Here is a 24,716-nt window from a genome sequence, read left to right as displayed (position 1 = left end):
TAAACTACATGCATTTCATTATATACACAATGGGGCAAACTATACCTTTCTGCAACTAATCGTTTCCAATTAAAACGTGGTAATGGTGATGCGTCACACTGCCATGCTTCATTCTTGCTTTTGTTAATCACGTTACATCCAGTATTGTCCAGAACGCGAAAATATCGTTCTTCTTTCTGCTTTGGTTCTTTTTAATTAATGAACCTATATTATCTGGTTTGTCCTTCCTATCTGTAATGCCTAGAATTTTGTAGCTGCCGATTTTATTTTGCGACAGACGTTCATCATAACAGCATATAATTATATACTTACAGAACACACACAATAATGAAAAGAACAGTGGGTGACATCAGGAACTGTACCACTGATAACAAAGTGTTAAGCTTACGCAACGCAAGCTAAAGGTGAGACAGTATGACATCAGCAATAGGAGTGAACAAAATTCTTTCGCTCTATATATAGAGAACCATTTGATATTTTGAGTTGCGGTTTTCAATGCTGTCACCAGCTACATGAAACTAACATATATATATTTTTTTGAGTAGGGCCTACCCCTATTCTTTCATAGGTATTCAAACGTGATGAAGATTTATCAGCATTCGAATCATCATGTTGTCATAAAGAATGTCGATTTAGATGTGGCAGTATTCTTGTATATTTTCTACTCAAAGCAAAGATTTTTGGTGTACAGCATACCAAAAAAAAAATGGATCAGGATCGGAAATTGAGTCAAATGATGAAAGTGTCTTCACCTAAGCTTCCGAAACCAGGAAGGCCTCTGATAAGGGAAAGAAAGAACTATATACTCGTAAGAAGAAGAAAGTTATTGAATTCATTAAGAAATTAGAGGCAACCGAATCTCATTACAGTCGCAACAAGAGCCAACGACTTTACCTGTCATCTGCTTTAATATCAACAAACTCTAAGTTATACAATTCAAAAGTTACAGAAAATTTCAAGATCAAAAAATGTTTTTTTCAAAACATTTTTCGTATTCATTTAACACTGGCTTCGGATAACCGGCGACTGCAGTTATTGTGCTCGTATGACAAGTGAAATAAAAACCAAACCGGCTTCAAAACAGATTCTAATGGCTGAGCTGCATGCTCAGAAACTCAGATCTAAACAATTTTATGAAAGAACGCCACTGTGGTTCAGTCGTATTCTGCTTTGATTTACAGCAGGTCCAAAATTGGCAATTGGTGAAGCCTATCACTCTCGCCAAATTGCATTTTATTCACTGTGCACCACTGGCATTCCCACAAAGTCCCCAACATTCTACATTCAGCTTTGAGCTGGATGTTACTTGCATAAGACTTTTCTGTGACGGATACAGCGGGCAGAACAAAACCATGCACGTAGTACACGCTCTTTGTTTCTGGCCCCAAAGCAAGGCGCCCCCACACATTTCTGAAGTTGTAGTGCACTTTCCAGTGTGGGGCCATTCATTTCTACCGCCTGATAGACTTTTCGGAGTCGGAGAAAACGTTGTGCAAAAAAGCCAAGATAATTACCACTAATGATTATAGGGCTGTTTATGAAACAGTGGATTCCGTTAAAAATCTAGGAGAAAATTGGGCAATTCGAGGTTACAAATCTCTAGCTTCACAGTGCAAAAAGGTGGACAGAATCAAGGACATGAAAAGGGTTATGTTGAAAAGGATCTACAAAAATGGAAAATCAGAGGTTTCTTTGAAAATGCTATCCACATTTAGTTATGACGATCCTTTCAAAGTAGGCACTCATATTATAAAACGAGGAGTAAGAAGAATGACAGAGCCACAAATAAAAGAAACTTCTAGACTTCTTACTGATGCTAAGAATAATGATGAGGATACTTTGCTCTAAGCGAGATTTGGAGATATCTGGGAAGAACTGGATGACTTGGGGTTCTATGTTCCTGCTCTAAGCATTGATGCAGGATCTCCTACTGAAAATGGTGAACATGGTGAACAGTGTGGCTGTCTTCATGAAGAATCAGGTTTTGAAAAACTCTGAAAGATTGTATTTTCATAATTATATTACATAAGTGCTTTAATTTTAGACTAAAGGGTACCCAAAAACAATGTAGCTTCAATTTTGTCAATAGTATAATTTATGATACAGTATTTCGTTGATAAGAAATACGGGAACACAGAGTAGCCCTATTTAATCTCAAATATTAATTTGTGTTAGTTTATAACAAGTAATAAATGACATCTCTGTGAAAAATGGTAAATAAGTGAAACAGCATTTTGTAAGAAACAAAAGGAGTTGGATCAAAACGTATTAAGTAACAAATTAAAAGTAAAATTGCTCCACTTTGTGATAGGAAACATGTCAGATTTTATCAGTATTAGTTATAAAAATCAATGTTAACACGGTGGCAGTTCATTTTTCTACATATTCAAAACACTTTAGGAAAGAAACGTTTTTGTTATTTCCTGTAAAATTAGAATTCGGGAACATAACACGTTTTGAAACGATGCTCCTCAATTGTCCTCATGGCTTTGTGTGGATCATTACCCATTTTAAGATGCCAAAAGTTTTGAATTTTATTTAAAAAGAAATCGTCATAGTCAAAATTCTCTACCAAGTAGCCTCTATACATGTTTTGAATTCAGTGTAATAAATCTTATTATTATTGTTAACTTGCTCTGTTTCCAGTGTTCGTTCCATATCATTCCAGTTCTTTTTTTTTTTAATCTTATGTTTAATATACTGTGTCCTATAATGTTAAGGGGAGTTGTTATATGTTTATGTAAACAACTGGAACAGTGCAAATAAAAATCTGCCTGAAGAACAAATTATGAGATGGAAAATCCGCTGCCTACACAGCAGGGTGAGCACTGCACCATCCATCAATCAACTTGCCTCCTTATTTTAAATGGAAACAACTACAATATTATAACAAAAGCTGGCTAGAGCCCTCCCTGGACTTATAATCCTGTGGATCCCTTGTATTGTCCAGGTAACACGGGGTTTTCTCAGGAGCACCAGTTTTCCTGTGGCATCATCATCTCATCACCAGCCTCCAACCCTGGGTAATGGCTCTGCCGGTAAACTGGTCTACACAACTGGCTTTGTATGGGTGAATGACAAACAGTAAAAAAAATATTAAATAACAAATGCAATTTTTCTTTCAACAATATATTCAATACATACAACAGTCTTTTGAAATCATACTAAGTACAAGGTGAACCAGAAAAATGGACTATTTTGAACAGGACTTGGCTTTTTCCAGATAACTTCCTCGTTACGTTTAGGAGTGTGGAGTGCTGCACAGCCTGCTTATTACAAAATGGCGATAGTTTCGCGACTGCACAGAGCTTGTTCTTGTTCTGGCAGCAAGAAAACTGAAGATGCAAGTAGGGGGGGGGGGTTTACACTATTTTCTTTTTACTTGTAGTTTATGAACTTCATCTTGGAGAAGGCTCGATGAGGCACTGTCTCACACATGCATGTGGTTTGTTTCTACACAGTATTGTCTAATTAAAAGCAGTTCTAGTATTGCAGTCATAAATAATCATGAATTTTTCAGACGTGCCTGTGACATTGTGTCCTGTTTATGGGGATTGTGCTTCACGAAGATCAGATGGATATGACATCTCTTGACATGTGTGGGGTGTATGGTAAACCTTCAGACACAGATTTCCACTGCAAATTGAATCAAAGGTTGGACGAATTTAAAACAACCTAATGAGACCTGATGATGAAGCCATTTCCTCAAAATGTCCCCTACAAATTATTTCAGCACTCACATAGGCACAACCTGCAGCAGGACTGTCAGCACCTCGTGCACGTGGCTGAAAGCAAGCATCTCTCGCTCAGTGGGGACGCCTCCAACCCACTCCTCTTCACAGCCAACTGCAACAAACCAGCCCATGCAGTCAGGCATAACTTATTAACCTGAGAAACCAACAAGCAGTCGATACCATCAGCATGTCTAGGAACATACACTTTAATCTTTTCTATACAAAGAACAGAAAAAATTATATCCAAACTATGCATGCTTTCGAAACATTAAATGGCTGTCAGTGCAAGTCCTTAACAGGTTATGTTAAAGATAATATACTGAGGACCTGTACTACGATTGCCTGTTAAACCTCCAGATACGTATACTCCAGTTTAGCAATCTGGAAGTTAAATATTTTGTTCTGTACTACCAGCAGATTTTAACTGCAGGATTGTTATCCGGAATATATAGTAACATTTTTATTACGTCGGTAATGAAGTTACTGAAAATGTAGTGAAATTTATTGCTTTGGTATACATTTCCCCACGTAATTCATGTTTATGTTCCATGTTTATATGGTACTATTTATTTTGAGGTTTTATTGTAAGCATTATTGTTATTATAATACTGGAACTCCAGCCAAGAAGAGAACAGAGTGAAGAACAAAAAATTACGCATATGAAGAAACTTTACATGGAAGCAAAGGGTAAGATTGTAAAGGTTATGTTACTTTTCGAATAGTAATAATTCCTACCATATGATACAGGTATCCTACAAGCAAAACTCAGCTCAGACTCCTCGCGCCGCGTATGCTATATCCCTCTTACCCCCCCCCCCTGCAGTAGGCGGGTTCTTTAATAAGCGGCTATTGGTATAGCTATAATGGCTACGGTTGCGGACATGTGCACTCAAAGAGAAGCTGTAACAATGCTGCCCCTCCCTACCGCCTACTCCTTCCATGTCGACAGAGCAATCCCGACTACCTGTAGCTCTCATTGGCCTCCACTTTCACAGCAACTTTCCACCTTTATTTGGGAAATTGGTGTCGGCATTCAATTTTTCTTTCGTTTACGGTACATATAACTTGACTGGAAGTCAAATACGTGAATACATTTGTACCTTAAAGTGGTAACGCAATTGTGAAGAAATCATAGTTTACCATATAAAGTATTTGGATATATTATATACTGTTATTATTTTTTATGTAAAAGTATTTTGAAACTTATTATTGTAGGTTGCCAATATTATTATATCAATCACCTTAGGGCAACAGAACACCTGCATGGAGCAACATTCTAACCTCACTTCTGCTGTATTACAGGTTACTGTACTTCAAAATAATTATTATAGTGCTATTATGCAAAATATTAATGCAATATTTACCAATATAGTGTAGCTTATTATTAACCGTGTATTTACGATCTGTGTTATGTTTCAGTTGATCATTGATTTAATGTAGTTGGCGAAACCGTCTCAAAAATTTCTCGTCATCCCACTCTTCAAAATTATTTGGACGCAGCCTAATTCGTTTTGCTGTTCTGACATAACGAAGCATCTGCTCCAGAACTTCATCATCAGAATCAGTCTCAGAATTAAATTGATCCATCAAATCACAAGCTGTACGATGTGCAGCCATCTTGATTTCAACACCGAGTTCCAACTCTGGATAACACCTACCTGCCACCCTGCCTTCCGGATTGCTAATCTGGAAGTTTAGCCTCCAGAGTGCACATAACCGGAAGTCTTAGTATGCAATTACAACCCAACTTTCGGATAAATATGCCATCTGCCGGATAAGTTTAAACCAGAACTTTATCTGACAGTCGTAGAACAGGCCCTAAGAATGCGAAATGGCAAATTTCTCGAAAGTAAATTAAGACCTAATATTCTAAATGTGCTAAATGCCAATTTTTCAAATTTAATTTCATTCAATCTAAGGGAGGAACATCCATATGGGAATATCATACTAAACTGTCCCTGTCGTAGCTCAGCTGTAAGGGACTCATTCGTGCACCAAAGGACGTGTTGTAGGTACTCAACATGCATTGCACAGTGTTTTTTCATCAATATCTCAGAAAGTTGTTTTTGGCACTCATCACATTTAGAATGTTAAGTCCTTAAATGTCTTTCTATTTTTTCAATAAGAACCAGTGTTGAACTAAAAATGCAACTGTAACAAGTTAAAATATCCCATCAATTCGAAACTTCTTCAAGGAAAAAGTTTTAGGACGTGAAAGGTGTAGAATAAGTTTGTGTTTACGTAGCAGGTCAGGCAGCTCCTCCAGAATCTTTCATTTCATACAATCACGACAAGTACTTAACAGACTAAATGCACAGCAGCAGTCTAATAACGAGGAAATATGCCAAATATGTGAGAAGCAGTTACCAAGGCACAAATATTTAAAAGTACTAAAATACAAATTTAACTGAATCTAAAGTGCCTATTTTATAACCTCTTTTACTTATATTTCATTCCATACAATCGTTATATTCTCACAAAGTTGACATAGGCTATATAACCTGAGCTGTAGTTAGTTGTAATCACTAACAGTACAAACTTATTATATTGTATAATCCTTCCAAAAGCGAATATATTGTCCTTCTGAATGAGTTCTTGTATTCAACTGAATCGAATCTGGAAGGGGGCATTATGACCCAGCGCTGCGGACTAGAAGATCTATTACACTTACACTTGGGCTAGGCGAATTCCCAACCCAACTGGTTGACTACGCTAAAGTTTGCTGCATATCCAGGCTTCAAGCAAGTCCCCTCCATGTGACGCCAGCCAGTGCTTGCAGAATGATAAAGAATGAAATGATGTTCATACCTACTGTAGGGAATGCTCAGAAAAACCCCACCTGCGGCCTCGTTCACCATAAGTGTCACTATGGTTTCTTCACTGGGACTCAAACCAGGACAGGCTGAAGGTTTGACCACTCAGCCATCTTACACTGAACACAGATGTGATATTCATGTTTCGTAAGTGGACAATAACCTGTAATTACCCGCTGATCTGCCTTGTATGAAGTTACTTTACCAAAGAGTTCTCCCAGTTTTTTAACCAGGATTTTTTTCTTATTTTCTAAATGTATTCTCTTCGTCAATCCAGACATACCTGACTTGAACACTGGCATCAGTCTCTCCAACGCATTCTTGGTGTAGTAGTTGTGGGCAGACAGCAGGTCCAGCAAGAATCCCTGGTACTCTGCAACAACTGCAATCTCGCGACTCACCCATTGCACACTCTGAAACACCAACCAACATGTCATTGTACACATGCAAGTTTCACCCATGGCTGAACTGTAACGGTCCAAAACACACAAAGTCCTTCTTGGCATAGCGGACAGGAACAACCTGACTTCCGAGCAGTGGGTGCTCATAAAAACTACTACATGTTTAATTTAGTACTGTTAAGGCCATTTCCCCTTTGATGTTTTCAACAGTTTATGACGAAATCACAATATTTTACCTCAGAGAGAATGAGAACAACTTTTGAAGATAAATGAAGTATTGTTAAGCCATTATATTCCATTTTTACAGGTAACATCTGACAAGAGAAGAAACCTGTAAAAATAAGTCAATATATTCGAAGTTTACTCTAAATTACATTTTATGCAGACAACATATTTTAAGTTAAATTCTTAAAGCCAGACTCTTTCCTTTAATGATTTTTGGAGACAGCTGACAAATTTTTTTTAGACACTTGGACCTTCATAAGATTATGTCTCCTCATAAAATATTGTGTATGGTACATGGAAATATGAGCATCATAAACTGAGTGATTGATTATATACACTTACCCTTTCCACTGTGTTAGTCCGCTCAATTGAGAGACTCGTTGATAAAAAAAATCTCTATGTATTACAACTAAAGTTATGTAACCAATTTAAGTTTATATTTGACTGCAAATCTTATTTCTAGATGGCACACCGTTATACCTTCTTCCAATGGAAGATAAACACCATAGAGCCAAAATGGTACCAAGAAGTGTCACAAACACAACACATACTTTCTCATTATATGTCTTACAATTATGTTATCGTTTGCACTTTATGGTCCTTCAATTTATTATGCAGCCAAATAAGGTGGACTGCGCACCACAAAGGCATTGTAAATAATGCCAAAGTAACATATTATCTAACCTATAATCTGATACACAGCTATTCTGTAAGTAACGTCAATAATTTCAAGGGGTTATTCCTTGAATTATTTCAAATAAAAAAAAGGTTTAATACAATTTTGCTCATGTTTTCTTCTTTTTCGAGAAAAAATTATTTTATATGAAACATTTCGTAGTGTATTTTTGGAAAGCTATTGAATTAATTCCCAATATTTTCCTCAGTCACTTTAAGAGAGTAGTGTATTACGATAATAAATTATTGAAAGAACTTTAGTTTTGTCCTCTAAATGTGCAGAAATTTGATCCCAACAAATGTAAGTTTTAGTTCTACAAAGGAATTTTAAAAATTTAATGCACTCTGACAAAGCTGTAAAGGTTACTGGCTGCAGAGATGCAGTTCGCTTGTAGTACGAGATTTTTTTAATCTTTAAATTAAAGAAAAAAATTAAATCAGGTTTGTATAATGTAAAATGAAAGCTGAACTAAAAGAAGAGGCTACTCATCAACTAGCACTGGTCAGCTTGATGAGTTAATGACCGAATTTGGTATAATTTTTCTCTATTCAATACCTAATTCTCTCTTTACCCTTTCCCATCCAGTCCTCTGACTGAACTCTTAAGGTACGGTCACACATCGCTACTTTTGCAGCGCTACTTTTATACTGCAGCTGCAAAAGTTGCGTGTCGTGTTCACACGTAAGCCAAAAGTAGCGTGCTGCACGCTACTTTTCATGCTGTGCAACCCGAGTGCTGCAAAAGTTGCAACTGGAGGTTGCGAGTCTGTTCACACACAAGGCGCTACTTTTGCAGCCGCAGTCATGCTGCAGGTTTCCATCTCCGTGTTGACTTCTCAATATACATTTTGTGGTTATGTTCGCATTATTAAGAAACTCATGCGAAAGCTTCCTTATCTATTATTTGCTTTTCTGTCGTATCTAGTATTCAGAAATTGACATTATTTTTACTATAAAGCTTTTAAAAACGCCTATGTACTTAAATGATAACCAACAGTATATTCACGTAATCAATGTTGGCAACCCTCCTGTTTGGAACTATGCTACGCAAAATTTAAAAAATGAATTATATCCTCAGCAATTATGTTCAGACTGTGTTGTGTATTTAATAACTGTTACAAATAATTTATTTTCATCACATTGTAACATTAAAATATATCCAAACAATAAAAGTATCATTGGCACATTTGGGTGGTAACACTGGTCACAACCGCAGCAAAAGTTTCAACAAAACCGATATAAAAATGCTGCGGCTGCAACCCTGAGAACCCTGTCCACATGTCGCTACTTTTAAGCTGCGCGCAGCATGGAAAAGTAGCGGGCAGCAGGTTAGGCAGCCGCTACTTTTCGGGTTGCACCATTGTTCACACATCGCAATACAAGAGTTGCGCAGTTTTTTGTACTGCATCGCTGCAAAAGTAGCGATGTGTGATCGAACCTTTACTTTTTTCGACCCCGGCGGCATTAGAGCATTTGAGGCCTAGAGGTTCATTTCACTTTCCTTCCTACCCTTTCTACTTTTCTGTTCCTAGTGCTGACCTGCTGTGGCACTAAAATCGTCCTCCAGTGGCTTAAGGACGGAAAGCTGGTGATCAACAAGACCTCCCAACTAGGTCCAGTGGACCCGTCGACCAACAGCAGGTGTGGTCCTCCAGACATTCTGGGGGTTGTGTGTGGATGAAGTAGCCACCAAAATGTTAAAATATGGTGTTCAGTTAAATTAGCTACAACTTGCCATTTAACATATTGGAGTGCAAGAGGCCTGGCATTAGAAAACAACAACAACATAATGTAAAATGAGCTTTTCTTATTGCTTGTGTTCACTGAATGTTTAATTAAAATTAAATCGAAGAGTTTAAAAATAATATTGTTAATTTTTTCATTTAACGTAAAATAAGCATATCGTATTTTCATCTTTTACTTTAAAGTTTTAAATGTTTTAAGACTCTGTTTTTATAACGTGAAATAAGCAAAATTACTGTTTATGATCTCTAGAATATTCAAGTGAAATGGAAGTGTATAAATATTTCTTAATCTTTTCAATTTAGTTTTAAATAAGCACATCTTAGTCTGTGTTCTCTGAACATTTAATTTAGGCTGTAGAGTTTATTTTAAATTTTCCAAGATTTTGTTTCACGTAAAATGAGCATTTTTCATTCTCCATTCTCTAATACAGTTTAAAACACGAAAATTAAACGCCATATCATCTATATGTTTCACAATGTGCATGGCAATGAGCTCCCACTTCCCTGTTCAAAACAAGCCAAGTGAAGGGGTTCTTCAGAGCAACAGAGCTACTGCACTCCCTCCTGAATTGCAGCATTGCACGATCTCATAATTCATCTATTTTAAAATGCACGTTTTTCTGGAAAACTATTAAAAACATAGCAATACTGTCTTATTCTGTGGTCCTCAGCTATGCAAGAGATGTTATGGTACTGTATATTCTCCATTAGGACAAGAGAATCCATAGCAGAAATTCTTCAAGACCAGTTCCAACCTCAAATAGACACCATGAAAACTGTATTTGGTTTATCTTTCGACGGAATAAGTATCTGGTGATATGCACTACGCAGATCTAGACTGTATCTATTAATCATCTGAGAGTAATCAATTACCATTCGTCTTTTACATCACTGTCCTCTTCTACTCGGGTATCACATGAAAAAAAATCGCATATTGGCCGACATATTAACCCTACAGAGGTCCGGTGTCAAAATGTTATGTTTCTACTAAAAACATGGGAATTACAATAGCACTGAATCATAAACTTGATCACATTGTGAATTCTTTTCACAATTTCAAATATTGTCTATTGTTGAACAATTTTACATTAAGAAGAGGAAAATAGGGCCTTCTAGTTACAAATAATTTCGGAATATGTATAAGACTTTCTTGTGTTAAATTCTAACGTACTTTGTTTACATGTTTCGACCTATTTATGAGTCATCCTCAGAACTGGTCGTTGTTGGTCTTGGCGCCTCTTGTTTTGTTTCCTGTGAGGGTGTGTTCGTGTTGTATAATGTAGAGTCAAGGAGTGTGTGTGTTCTGAAATTGAGTTGTGTGTTGATAACACATTCCATATTTGAACTCGTGGGAATAGCTTCGACTTTCTTCAAATTCAACAACTTAAAACATTCCTTGTGTCTTTTAGAGTTGTAGTGTTTTTGTACATGGTGTCTCTTGTTTCCCTGTAGATCGACTTTACATACCTTGCATGTATGTTTTTCACCATCCGTGGAAAAGTGCTGCGATCCAAACTCAACAAATCGCTGCAATTGTACATGCCGAGGCCTCTTTTCTTTCGGCATATCGTAAACTATGTTGCAATGTAAAGGCAAATAAATGCTTTGCACTTACGGTAAACACAAGTAGAACTACTTAGGACTGCGATAGGAAAAAAAGTAAATACAGGAAATAGTGTAGAAGGACCAATAAAGAAGAAGACAGGAAATTCAAATACGCCAGGAAATGCACAGGTATTGAAAACTATCTAAGACAGTTGTTCTGTTGGAACGTCTTACGTAGGTGACAGATCTCAGAAGGGAGACAGAACAGAACAACTTGCAACAGGGAAATCGGCTTGGCCCTCAGAAGGGCCTTTTCGGATAAACCACCTGCCGAGGAACAAGAGGAGACAAAGGGCATGGCATACATCCCGTTCTACGGCCCCACCTCGGGCAAAATTAGCAGAATGCTAAGAAAACACGGGATTAAAACCATCCCACAAAGATCCAGAATACCTTGTGAGTGTGGGAAATGTTACATCGGGCAGACGGGACGAACTATTATGGAACGCTGCAAGGAATATCAACGCAGCATAAGACTATATTACCCCGATAAGTCTGCAGTAGCCCAACACAGCCTAGAAACTGGTCACAAGATAGATTTCGGCGCCACCACCATTTTGGACAAGACATCAGGTTACTGGGACTTAGTTATCAAGGAAGCCATCGAAATCCAGCTAGATGGCAACAATTTCAACAGAGACGGGGTCTACAGCTGAGTACAGCATGGAAACCTGCCATCAATACGCTTAGACCACCAGCACACGGCAGATAGTCGGGACCAACAAGTAGCTCCTGATTGGCTGCCGTGTCCGCCAACCAGAATGCGCCTGGCGGTCGGGACTAGGAACTAGCTCCTGATTGGCCCGCAGTGGTAAGCCCTACTTTTGCATATATACCGGCTAGACATGGTCCCACATCACTTCGTCCCTGAAGAAGATGGCAGAGCTAGCCGTCGAAAGCTTGGAAGCTAATCTCCAACTCACCTGGCTGAGAACCCGAGAAGAGTTATTCTATATCAAACGCCGGGAAAGCCTCAAGTCATACAGATCTTGAGAATGTTTGAAAAATTTTGATTTACAAACATTAACAGAATGTTCCCTTTCTGACACATTTCTAGCTGGACACTGAGTACGAGGGTACTTTTAGCAACCACAAAAATAGCACTGCGTATTCATAGCTGCAGAAGTTCCAATAGTAGAGTTTTCATGGTTTAAAAGTTGTTCATTCTGATCAAGTACAGCATTAACAGACAGATTTAAGAAAATAAAAGATTCTGAATTTTGTTCTGTCATTTCTAATGATCTGGCTTGATTACTGGCAACATCTAATAGCAGTGTTAAATTTTCAAGTACACGTTTCCTAATGTGCTGTGATAACAGATCGCTGATAAATGAATCATGTATAAAATCATTTTTATTTGATCAGCTGACAGCCTTGGAATTGCAATCTGCTTAATAATTTTAATGCTTCAATGTAATGACTCACGGACTCATCCTGTAACTGACACCTTGTAGAAATTTGGTACCTGGCAAAAGCTTCGCTCTTCGGTTTATCATATAAGTATTCCAATATTTCGATAGTAGGTACGCACGCTCATTTGCAGAGGCAACAATGTAATTAGTGAGCAGCAAAAATTTCTCTTCTTCATTAGCTTCTTTAGATTCCATGAAATTGTTAAATGTACAATACCAGTGCTGTTCTAAGCTGTTAGTATTTACCTCTGCATCAAATCTTATAGGACGTAATAATTTATCCACAGTTACTTTATCATTTTATAGTTTCTGCTTATTAAATTGTAAAGAAAACGCCTTTTAGAACTTAAGGCTTTAATAAGCAGAAAACCAGACAAATTGCTATAACAAACAAACACGTTGCTATGACACTTATTAATTCAAGAAGCAAAAAATACTTTTGAGAACGTCAGAAAATATATTTTATTACAAAAAATACGTCAGCATTGGATGAATTCAGTACATCTACTGACCTGCCAATGTTGGCACAAGCGCTTTCTATTTTTTCCACGACAAAACTAAGATTCGATTTTTTTCTGACTTCCAATCTTTCCCATGTCAATGCCTCAATTATATTTCAATCCACATGAGCTCTAGATGTGTTAAATATTAGCCTGTGCATTTTAAGGCATTTATACGATTTTATTATCTGTTATGCTTGTTCTTGCACAGAACTGTAAGAAAAATTAGATTACCTCAAGGACACATGCACTTCCATCCAAACCAAGGAATCTATCTTGGTTAGTGTCATTAAGTCATAACATAACACACTTACCAAGAGTGAGTCCACGAAATGATGGAGATTCTTGTCTAGCAGAGATATGTACTCTCTAACTTCTTGCAGGATCCGCAGTAAGTCGCCATCCTGAAACAATCAGTGAAAATGATGCAGATTAATTTAACAAATGGAGTGATGCAAGCCTCAAATCATATTAAGTATGCTGATTTGCAAGCGGCAGGTATAGCCAGCAGTTAGGGAATATATAGAATGGACGCTGGGCGAATTTTGTGTTTTGTTCTTCTGTGCACATGCGCGCTGTCGGCATTTAGTTTCACTTTCAAGCGCTAGAGCTCAGTGTAAATGAGTTCCTCAATAGTAATTGAGATACAAGTCCAAACATCACCTACGTGTTGCATAATCCATAATATTATACATTGTATACATTTTTCCATTTCCAGTGTTATCAAATCATTACATATTTTAATTGCTGATGGGATCAACATCTCAACTCTCATAAAGGAACTCTAGAATCTAGACATTACAGATAATGACGGAAAACTGCTACATAAAGGAAAACATGTCTGCTGTGTTTACTGCTAACTGGTGTGATGTCAGCATCTACTCTAGGGAAAGAGCAGAATCTCATGCTCGAGGTGGTCATTGAAATCAGTCACTCCTACATCAACTGTACCGACGCGCTGTGTCCATACTTATAACTCCCGATACGCTGGTATAGCTCCAATGAGTAGGATACCCTTCTCACTCCATTTTTTCATCTGGGGACGAAGACAGACTAGGCCTAGATCTTTGAAATGTTGTGAATTCCTTAGTCATCAATTACAATGAAAGAAACCCCCATCTACATATTATTTGGGTATGTTCTCATATCTGCACTGTAAAAACATAAGAGCTAGATGTAGGGTACAATAATAGTAATTACATTTTATCCACAAATGGAAAGTTTAGCACCAAGGGTGATAATTTTCTTGGGCACATAAAATATTTTTACTCTCGTGTACTATACAATATTTTATCCACTACTGGTGTCTAAATTTCATTAATGGTGTCTAAATTTAATTTTAAATTGTACACTCTTTCTTTCTAATGTGTTGTTTATGAATGAATGTATACTAATGTGTTGGCTGTCAAGCAGAGAGCGATTAAAAAATGTTTAAGTTATGCTGTGAATAAGGCCATTGTTTAGGTTGCTAAGGGCAGTGAAATCTAGATAACAGTTATGGATTTAATACATTTATTTATTCACGCAATTATTATTTATTTCGTTCACTAAACAGCACAATTACGGAGTAGAGAATAGTTAACGATTGATGCCATAGGATCTCATGTGTTAAAATCATCCTTAACTATAATTCGTAATCATTTGTACCCAAAAAACTTTTATTGTAAATGATTTCCTATGTTTTATCATTTATCTTAATGTCTTTTTTTTCTTTCAAATTGTCACATAATTGTTTTTAATGATTGTTCTTTGTGAACTGATTAGTAGACCAATCCATTGAACCCTTATTTAGGGCGGCTTTTGTTAATACATTCAGAAACTCATAACAAATGTTCAAAATGTTCTCCCCTGTAATAAACAAGTCTCCTTGGCAACACAAAGCCATCTAGGATACATCAGCAGACTTATATCGATAACATCATTCGATTATCTAACAAAATGAATATTGTGGCGCCAGTCTGGATTGTTCTGGTTGCCTCAGGAGTGTACGCGCACATCTAGCGAGAAGAAAGGCGTGGGAAAACGGAAACTCGAGCTTCGGGAGGAGCTGTAGCGTGGTGCAGAGCCAGGGGAGAAGGTTAGGGTGAGGAGACAGCATGGGAAACATCTAAAAGCGATTTCTCTCGAAGATCCAGAAAGCCACGCAAATCGAAGATTCCAGAATATGTGGTATAGTAATATAAGCGCGAGTTGCCGACAAGTCAGTCAGTCTTGAGTCTTCAAGCCAGTCTTGGACAGCATGCGAGTTTCACGTGCAGTGGACCGCATCTGCGAGACCTGGGATCGACGTGCAGTGGACCGCAGCTGGGAGACTTGGGTTCGACGTGCAGTGAACTGGAGTAAGTCCATGACAGTGACTGTGTCCACCAGGCGAGTGTGACGCAGTTCGGGAGACTCGAGTTCCATGTGCAGTGAACTTGAGCGATGAGCTAGAAGAACTAGCCAAGGCAAGCAAACTGTGAACTGACACTTTTGTTCTGCACATAGTGCATTGTGAACATTAATTGAAATTAAGAGTACATTGTCGTTCTTCTCAATAATACACGTCGTGCATTGTCATTGTCGTCGTGTGGAGTGCAATAACGACTATTGTGTTGCTGTGTTGAGTCAAATACCCATTGTTGTCGGGTGAATTATTAAAAATAAAGTCACATTGTTGTCGGGTGTGTGGTGGTTAAAGTAGAATAAAAGTCACAATATTATTATCGGTTACAAACTTGAGTTAAGTTGTTGGATTGTACCTCGAAACGCGCTGAACATAAACTTTCATTGTTATAAGTTTCTGAATTGGTTGAAGTTGCAACACTTGCTACCAAGCTGACAATACCTAACAGATGTTTCATTATGTTCTTTCATTAATAACTAAAAAGCTATGGATGTTTATATGAACTTTTTTCTTGTTTTGTTGTGAGAAACATGCGCCCAAGGTTTGTCAAAGTATTTCTGATACTCCCTGCACGTGTTCAGATATTGCACATATGACAAAAGTAAACAGAAAATATAATTCAGAAACAGCATTTGGGTGTTCTACTGTGTGCTGGAACTTAGCCTCCCCATCATTTCAGAACTGTATAAAGGGTTGATCCTGACAGCAAGACAGTAAGATTTACTGTCATACCTGCTAATGCAGTCCAGGTTTTATTATCTTGCACGAAGTTAGGTTCCAGCACATGGTGGATATTCAGAAGCTTGGCTCCTAAATAATCACTGTGAAAGTTCACAATCTGGTTTCCCATTAATGAGCATATGGCTACTTCACTTGCAGAAACGTGGAAGTGTTCTTTACTGGTCTGAGAAAATGAGAAGTTCGTGAGGATGACATAAGTGCAGTGGAGTGATATTATTAATGTAAGAAATGCACAGCACTTTATTCATTAGAAGAGTAGGTGCAAGGTATTTCCTTCTTGGCATTTATAAAGGACAAGTGCACATATACGAGTACAAACAATTCTGTAGATATTTTCTCCAAAGAAAAATTTTTCCTATGATATGAACTGTTTCATCTTTCAGTTTATTTAATGTAAAAGAACCAAGGATGAAGATCTCTGTCAATCAAGAGCACATCACCACTGTGCATCGAAATCTGTGCAACAAGTTAGGAGAACTCGCTGCACATGGACAAACAAACAGATCTCATGTCCAAAATAAATTTATTTTTTGGGGAATGAAGAATGCAGAAAATGCGTTGGCTACTGTGAAAATTTCGAAATCGATTCTTTCACAGCATTAAAATATTTCGCTTAATACGTAGAATAATGAGAATACAAAAAGGAGTTACCAGTATGTCATGGGGTCAAGTAAATGTAAATCCAGAAAGCAAATTTCCTTCAGTTACTCATTTCTTCCTCCCTGACAGGTTAGATCGCACTTGATACTCTATCCTCGTTTTCTCCCACCCATTTGTGTCTGTAACAGACGAAATAGGGCCATTTTTGCAATGATGAACATTTCTAAGAGGAGGTTATAAATTTAACCAGTCAAGATTCCACCAACTCTTATATGCCACATATCTTCTGAAAAATTGATACTCCATTTTAAGTTGCCTCATATTTTGATCTGATCCAAGCTGCCAGCAGTAGCAAAGTTTACTTCCCATGTAACTGTCTTTACATACCATAAAGAATGTATGTTATTTCTTATCCTAAGATTCATTTATGTTATAACAAAAACAAAACATGTCATTTTTATGTTACATTTTTTTTGCCATTTTTGTCTGATAGGATTTTATTATTATTATTATTATTATTATTATTATTATTATTATTATTATTATTATTGGGGTCATTAAAAATAATGTTTTCCGATTCTTACTGATTTTTACACACAAACCATAGTTGCTTCTTTTTCATTGTTCTTTGCTAAAGAAATTTATTGTCCTACAGTCAGTGGTCGTTGTAATCACAAAGAATGTGGCGAGAGTAGATTTTACCTGAAAAATAAGCAGTTGTCTGCACCATATTACTATTGTTGAGCTCTCGGTCCGCAAGTACGTAAAAACCCAGCATGTGCAAGTTGTTTGAAATTTCTTTTTATAGCAGGGTGGGTGGGGGAAGTAAACAAATAAAACGAGAATAATTTTAAAATTACATAATGTGTGGCAATATGTTGTAGGCCTACATAAATTACATAATGTGTTGCAATATGTTGTACATAAATTACATAATGTGTTGCAATATATTGCACATAAATTACATAATGTGTTGCAATATGTTGTACGTAAATTACATAATGTGTTGCAATATATTGTACATAAATTACATGCATTTATCCAATACAGTTTATATTCAAAAGTAATTAATTATTGAAATCTTCAATTAAATTATATTTTATCCCACTGCAAACAATGACACAATGCAATTTAAATCGTCCTAAAGCAGGATTTCACATACATGCAGACAGCTTTCATATATGATAAAGGAAACAGTCCAAAACAAGAAATATAAACTGTTATAGCAAGTTTTGCTATTTTCGTTGCTATAAATTTAATAAGTCGTTTTACTTTAGCATGAAAATCACATTTTATTCTGTGTTACAGAATATAAACACAGTTAGGCTATCTGTGAATTTGTATTAATTGAGAATTATTTTTAAAACAAGAAAAACAGAAGCAAGAGAGTAGGCTATGTCTAATTTTGATTTCTTTCGAAAACCATCCACTTTCTTGTGTTTATTATCTGTCCATATACAGTCTCCTGCCTTCAGTTTATTAACTTTTAAGGTCATTTTTTAAACTTTTACGACATTTTTATGTAAATTTATGTGCACTTTATTGGTCATTTTTCAGCAGCAAATGAATCTATCATACTCAATGAGGAAAAAATGCAGATTGCGAACAGCTTCAAATATCTTGAGGTAACTTTCCAGACAACCGCAGCATGCTTCAACATAGGTGCATACAAAGGAAAGGGCAATAGCGGCAACGAAAGCTACAAGACAATCACAACTGTCGCTGGATATTGCGATGACTCTCTTCAGAGCAAAAATATCCCCTATTCTCACATACTGTAAAATAGGGTAACTTTGCATTATTTTCTAGTTAAAAATTTGTTTTTAGTCTGTATGTAGTCTTCAAATGTCTAATTTTGAGATGGGCATTTATTTTATACGTTCTAGGGATATGCGAGATTGTATTTAGCTAGTCATATATTCGAAAATAAATGTCTTTTGAAATTTATAATCTGCCAAAAATTGGTGCAAAGTTACCCATAATTGGGGGGGGGGGGGTAACTTTGCACCGCCAGAGTTTTAGGAGGGCTGGTACAAAGTTTGCCACTGCTGGTGTTACATTGCACCATACACGTGTTAAAAAATGAAAATATAATGTATCTGGAACAGAAAAAATGGAAACACAGATTCAAAAACTGCTATAAATAGTAACACGGACAAAACGTTTTGAAAAAAACACAACAAAATTTCAATATAAGTGATCACATTCTTCTAAAATGTTCTTTAAAAAATATTTTCAGTTCTTTCGAATGACAAGTCGAGATAACAGCACGTGAATAACTGTAAAAAAATTATGCATATTATTTTGTGTCAAGTTCTGGAATGGAATATAAGCAAGCCCTTTCTTGATACTTTCTTGGGTGGATTTACTCTCCCAATTACATCCTCCCATTCATATTCCATAATATTCTGCCTTTCAGTTCATTTGCAGGTTTGAATGATTTTGTCACTGCCTTGATGACAGCACTGTTTGTTTTTATTCCCTGGTAACTGTCCAAGCCGAACCAATTGCTGACATCTTTTGGAGCACTTCATTTGGAACTTTGCCCCTCAGTGATAAGCCTAGTATCCTTCTCAACATCTTCCTTTGGCATATTTGGAGATTGTTACCAAGTTTGGCAGTGAGAGACCATGTATGATTTTAATATGTAATAAAAAGAAAAACAAATTCAAGTAATTTAGCTGTAATGTAAAGTGTGAATTATAATAAGCGTTTTTAAACTTCATGGAAGGTCCTCAAATGAAAATAATGCAATTAAAATTTAAAAAAATCTTCGTTTGTGTTATGGTGCAAAGTAACCTCAATTTAGCCTCAAATTCACCTTGATTAGAAAATTATTCTGTAACACCATTTGCCGACAAAACAGCTGCACAAGCGAAACTAGAAAGTCTAAATGGATGAATAAGGAACAGATACATGTATAACTTATCCTGAGATTGTGCACACCATCTGTGATGAAAGATAATTAATTTGATCTATATTTCAATCAAATTATGCACATGTTCTGTTGTTAAGGTATAGAAATACCATAAACAAATTATATGACCACGAACAGTGTAAAAAAACTGTACACATATACCATCTATTGGTGGAAGTGATGAATAGATAAATTTGGTTCACGTAAACACCCCTAGACGACCCATATAAAAAGTTTTTCATGGATGGTGCAAAGTTACCCCATTTTACAGTACAGCATAAATGTAATTTGGCCATATTTATTTAAAAAAGCCTTAAAAACTTGGAAACAGTTAAAGTCAGATTTGTAAAGACAGCTCTGGGAATATCGATATACACACCATCACGACTAGCTTACGAGCTCCCCGGAAAACTTTCTTCATCGAGGATGTTCAAGCACAACTGCTGCTGTCATCTTGAGGATGAGCAGAAGAGCAAACCATTTTAATTATTTACCCATTGGTTACGTCATGGTTAACATATAGGCCTAGGATGTATGAGTACATTATTACTTCAAAAATTAATAATAAACATAGCTAAAAAAATAATTCACTGATTTTTACCATAAAAATAATTTGATTTCAATCAGTGATTTATGGTATATAACAAAAATCAAGTCAATAAAATCTTGATTTAAATCATTTCACCCTGAATTGAAAGTGTGTGCAAGTTAAAAACTGAGAGAAATTGAAAGAATTAAACCACTGTGGTATATGACTACCACACCTCACTGTCTTCAACGGCATGGAGCTAAACGTCTTGGACCTGCCTAACCTTTCTTAATCAGTCATTTGTAGAAGTGCAGTTTGCAGACAATGCCCTACTACAGGAAGGTGATGATGGATAACTCTTCAGTTTCAACTGAGATTGAAGGAAGCTGTGCTATAAACTTGGAAGTGAAGAGACATGTTTATTAAGAAAATGAAATGTTAATCACGAGAAATTTATATGCGGAGGCACTAATAAGATATGATGTATTAGGGAAATACACGTCAGTAGAGGTAATTTTTAATGGTAAGTAGCCTTCATTATGAATTTCTAGTCTAGCTGCAGCAGAAGTGCTCCCTGTCACATTGTTCTCGAATTTGGATCCTGTTTGTATACCAAGTCTAGGCGACATTCCATGAAGGATTACAAGTTCATACGAGCGTCTACTTGCACAATGGGTGTCGGAACAGAGCAGCTCGCCGTAGAGGCACAGGCAAACATAAGCCTAGCATGGTCACAGATCACTCCCAGACTAAAAATAAATTCACCCTTCTCAATGCTTACCCATTAGGCTGTAATAATAACGAAAGTATCTAAGTACAGTGCATTTAGTGTCATTGACCTGAAAAGTGCATATCGTATCATCAACTACCAATATTCTACCTTCAGAAAAACAGTTCACTGCATCTGAAGCACGCAGAAAATTAAATTAATTTTTGCGAGTTACAAACGGAGTAGGCAGCAAGTGATAGACCAGATCAAACATTTCCTTATTTGGATGATTAACAGTTTGAATTCGTGGACAAGACAAGCTTGAACACGATCGTAATCTAGAAAGATTTCTGACAGCTGCTAAGAAGTGCAACTTGACTTTGAATAAAGAAAAGAGCAAATGTTCATTAAACTGTATAAAATTCTTGGAATATATAAAATAGAAAACAAAAAAATAAAACCTGACCCAGGACGTCTAAGGTCGCTTGTAATGATAGGCCTACAACGTGTTTTAGGAATGTTTGTCCATACTGTACATGGATACTCACTTTCTCGTTCATTACTGCACAAGAAACATTACCTCATGTGGTGTCGCATAATAACGAACGAATAGAATGCAACGCCATCGGCAGCACTTCCTCCCTTTGTTTGTTCTAAGAGCTAACTGGATTATTTTCCAAATAACCCCGCTGTATCTTTCGACCAATGAAGAGAGCAGGGATTCACTAAAGTTGTGTGAAGAACTGCAAGATTCTAGGACAGAGTCAAGAAGCTCATTGTCACCAAAAGTTGAAGTTCATCTCGTCAAGGAAAAGAAAAAACCACTCTACCTCTCTGGCTATGTAACCGATGTCTAAGATGTTTCTAAACCAGCAGCATTAACTAGAGGAGGGGTGATTAATGATATTGGTATCAGTATTGTTGTATTGTCCAATGGTTGTTAGTAATAAAGAGTTTCTTGAAGAAATAAAATCTTCGTTTCATAACTAGTTACTTATTACAAAGTTCAATAAGATATGACGCAAGAATATTACAAGTCCACAGGTTTTCTATAGCACGCGACACTGAGGGTTTTTCCATGAAAAAAGTGGAAAAAGGTCTAATTTTCAGAGGAAAGGCAGTTTTGAATGTGAAGAATTCGTGTAGGATGTCAGTCGACTTGAAAACATACCAGAAAATAGATAAAAATTTGAAAGAATTTACCGGTATAGATAACCTGTAGTAATTACTTAACACGTGAAATAAAGAGGTAGAACACTTCAAAATATAACGTGACACGTACACTTCACTTCACTTAGTATATGCAAGGCATACAAAAAACTTAAACTAACATAACCCAACATATCACAGATTCGCATATACAAACCATACGAAGTCTAAACAACCTGTCATATATTCCCGCGCCGGAGGAGAACTTAGAAAAATTCAAGTTGGAAGTTTCAGTGCCGCGTGCTACAAAAAAGCCCAGGTCCACTCCCTCTCATTACGGATTAAAGCTCATGTCACTCTGGTGTATTAACAGTGAAGGAATTTGGATATGGGAGAGCAAAGCTGCAGTTACTACATGTCACTACCACTTACCACAGACCTCGGGAGACATTTCGCATAGTTCTCGGGACTCTGTATCACGCCTGCCTGTGACTTGTCTAAACCCTCATTAAATTGTCACAAACCTCGGCGTACCATTTATAACAGTTAGTGATGTTCACCCATATCCAAGTTTGGCCTAAAATTATTAAAATACATTACAAAGTCCAATAGCCGCACATTTATGGTTTTCTCTTTTTGTTTTCAAGATAATTCAGGCAATGAAAAAGTTCGTGGAATTTTCCAATTTCTATATGGATTTACATTACTGGCATTACTGGCAGTATGTTACACGATTAGCGTTGGAATACGAATATTGATGAGACAGAAACAAATGAACTCCCATACGAAGAATATATTCCCACTGAGCACAATCCACACTCCAAGACAGAAAAATAACCTCACTTTTTCAAATGGAAAGAAAAATGGTCTTAAAGTGATTTCGAATAATTACCTTAATCTCTCCATCTGTGATAGTGCATATCAATTCAGCATACGGTTTCAGATTAGTTTTGTTGATACAATCAAGAAGAATCTCTTTCAGGCTCTCAGGCAGGCGAAAACGAACACGTTGCTCTGAACTTCCTTTCCGGAATCCTGGGCTCTTCAGAATTGAAGAAATGCCAGAAACAGAAGCAGTTACGACCGACATTGACTATTATTTCATATTATTTAACCAATTAACACCGTAACACAATATTATCTTATTATCTGTCGTTAACTTAACTATAACATATGGTAAAATCAAAACAGCCGAACCAATCACACTTCAAAACTCCCTACATCCGTAATCCCTACCTAGCGCCTATAGACTACAAGCCCGTACCATTGTGGAGTTTGGCAATTGGACATAGTTGCCACCACCTGGTGACGAAAATAGCTAAAACTGAGGTTAAACTGATTTTCATAATAGCCCTGATATTTCTATTTTCTAGAATTCAGGATCCTTGTGATCTGCCAATGTTAACTGGTTTGATGTTTTTCAACCAAAAATAATATAATAGAAGATCCAGGATGATAATAGCCATGATCAGTACAGCCAGCGGTTTTTGCAGGTGTGCAGTGCATTCGTGCACCCCTAGATCTTAGGTCCAGTGTTGCCAACTCGATTCTTAAAAAACCGCTATGAGACCTTGCAGAAACCGCTAAATTGCTATATTGTCAATGTAAAATTATATTATTTTGCCGCTGTGACTGCTAAAAATACCCGCTAAATCCCTATATCAGCAATACAAATTTTATAAATTTTATCCGCTAAACCAACACAGAAAAACGCTAGATCTAGCGGAAAAGCCGCTGGCGACACTGGATAAGTCATCGCCAGTCAAATGGGAATTATGACGTATACTATATAACGTGACTCCATGAATAAATATATATTTATCCATGGTGACTCCTTATGTAACAACTGCCATCTCGTGTTCGTTTACGGCGGACGGTTGGCGATCCTGGTCGTTGTTCTCTTCAAAGTGCAAACGATTTTAACATAGCGATGATCTATCTGTTACATGATCTAGGCTATTTCACATTAGGCGATAGTAGCGATCCTAATGGCTAGCAACTGAAGTTCAACTATCATTGGATGCATATTCCTTACGTATTGAGCTTCCTGACTGTATATACAAGACTATAACACAGTCTACTATATACAGTCGCGAATCTCAATATGTAGTAAAAATGCAAACATGGGTAGTTGCCCACCACTAGGATCGCTACTATCGTCTCATCATCGCAGATCTCTCTCCTAGCAGACGTCAAAATATGTTACATTTTCGTTGTGTTCTTTTGGAAAAATTAACAGCTTCCTTCCATTACTGAAATATTAAATGCATAAAGTTAATTTATTATTTTAATGAAGTATATTAAATTTCACCATAAACTCGAAGATACCTGCAAGAAATAAGTAATATAATTTTTGTTTGTGCAAAACGAACTGAAATTTACTATAATAGCTTCACTCATTCAAGATTATAGCGATAATTAACTATGAAACCAATAAATATTAATTTGCATTTCCCTTTACAACAATAATAATGGAAATATGAATTAATGGAGTAACTTACGTGTACCGGTACTTGTAGTGTAGCCTTATAGTACGTAGTTAATAAAGTGGGATGAGGTTAAGCAATAATAATCA

The 24,716-nt window shown here is 36.7% G+C and overlaps 1 protein-coding gene across 2 annotated transcripts in view; it reads right to left on the bottom strand.

Annotated features, from left to right (window-relative positions):
* The window catches only part of Tif-IA (RNA polymerase I-specific transcription initiation factor RRN3 homolog Tif-IA), a 39,202-nt gene extending 15,791 nt beyond the window's left edge, over positions 1 to 23,411 (bottom strand). Inside the window, exons 1-4 of one of the 2 annotated variants that reach the window (XM_069848857.1) lie at positions 23,034 to 23,411; positions 13,425 to 13,514; positions 6,831 to 6,960; positions 3,741 to 3,846 (exon numbers count right to left, since the gene is read on the bottom strand). In XM_069848857.1, the coding sequence (XP_069704958.1) occupies positions 3,741 to 3,846; positions 6,831 to 6,960; positions 13,425 to 13,514; positions 23,034 to 23,231 (524 nt within the window). In that variant the 5' untranslated portion in view covers positions 23,232 to 23,411. Of the gene's footprint in view, positions 1 to 3,740; positions 3,847 to 6,830; positions 6,961 to 13,424; positions 13,515 to 16,888; positions 17,017 to 23,033 lie in introns of those variants that run through there. The other variant, XM_069848858.1, reaches the window with a different exon arrangement.
* Positions 23,412 to 24,716: the final 1,305 nt, after the last annotated feature.

The sequence above is a fragment of the Periplaneta americana genome, chromosome 15, assembly GCF_040183065.1.
Source record: "Periplaneta americana isolate PAMFEO1 chromosome 15, P.americana_PAMFEO1_priV1, whole genome shotgun sequence".
Taxonomy (NCBI): Eukaryota; Metazoa; Arthropoda; class Insecta; order Blattodea; family Blattidae; genus Periplaneta; species Periplaneta americana.
Note: the sequence above shows the minus strand (reverse complement) of the source record. Positions and strands in the feature narration are given on the sequence as shown.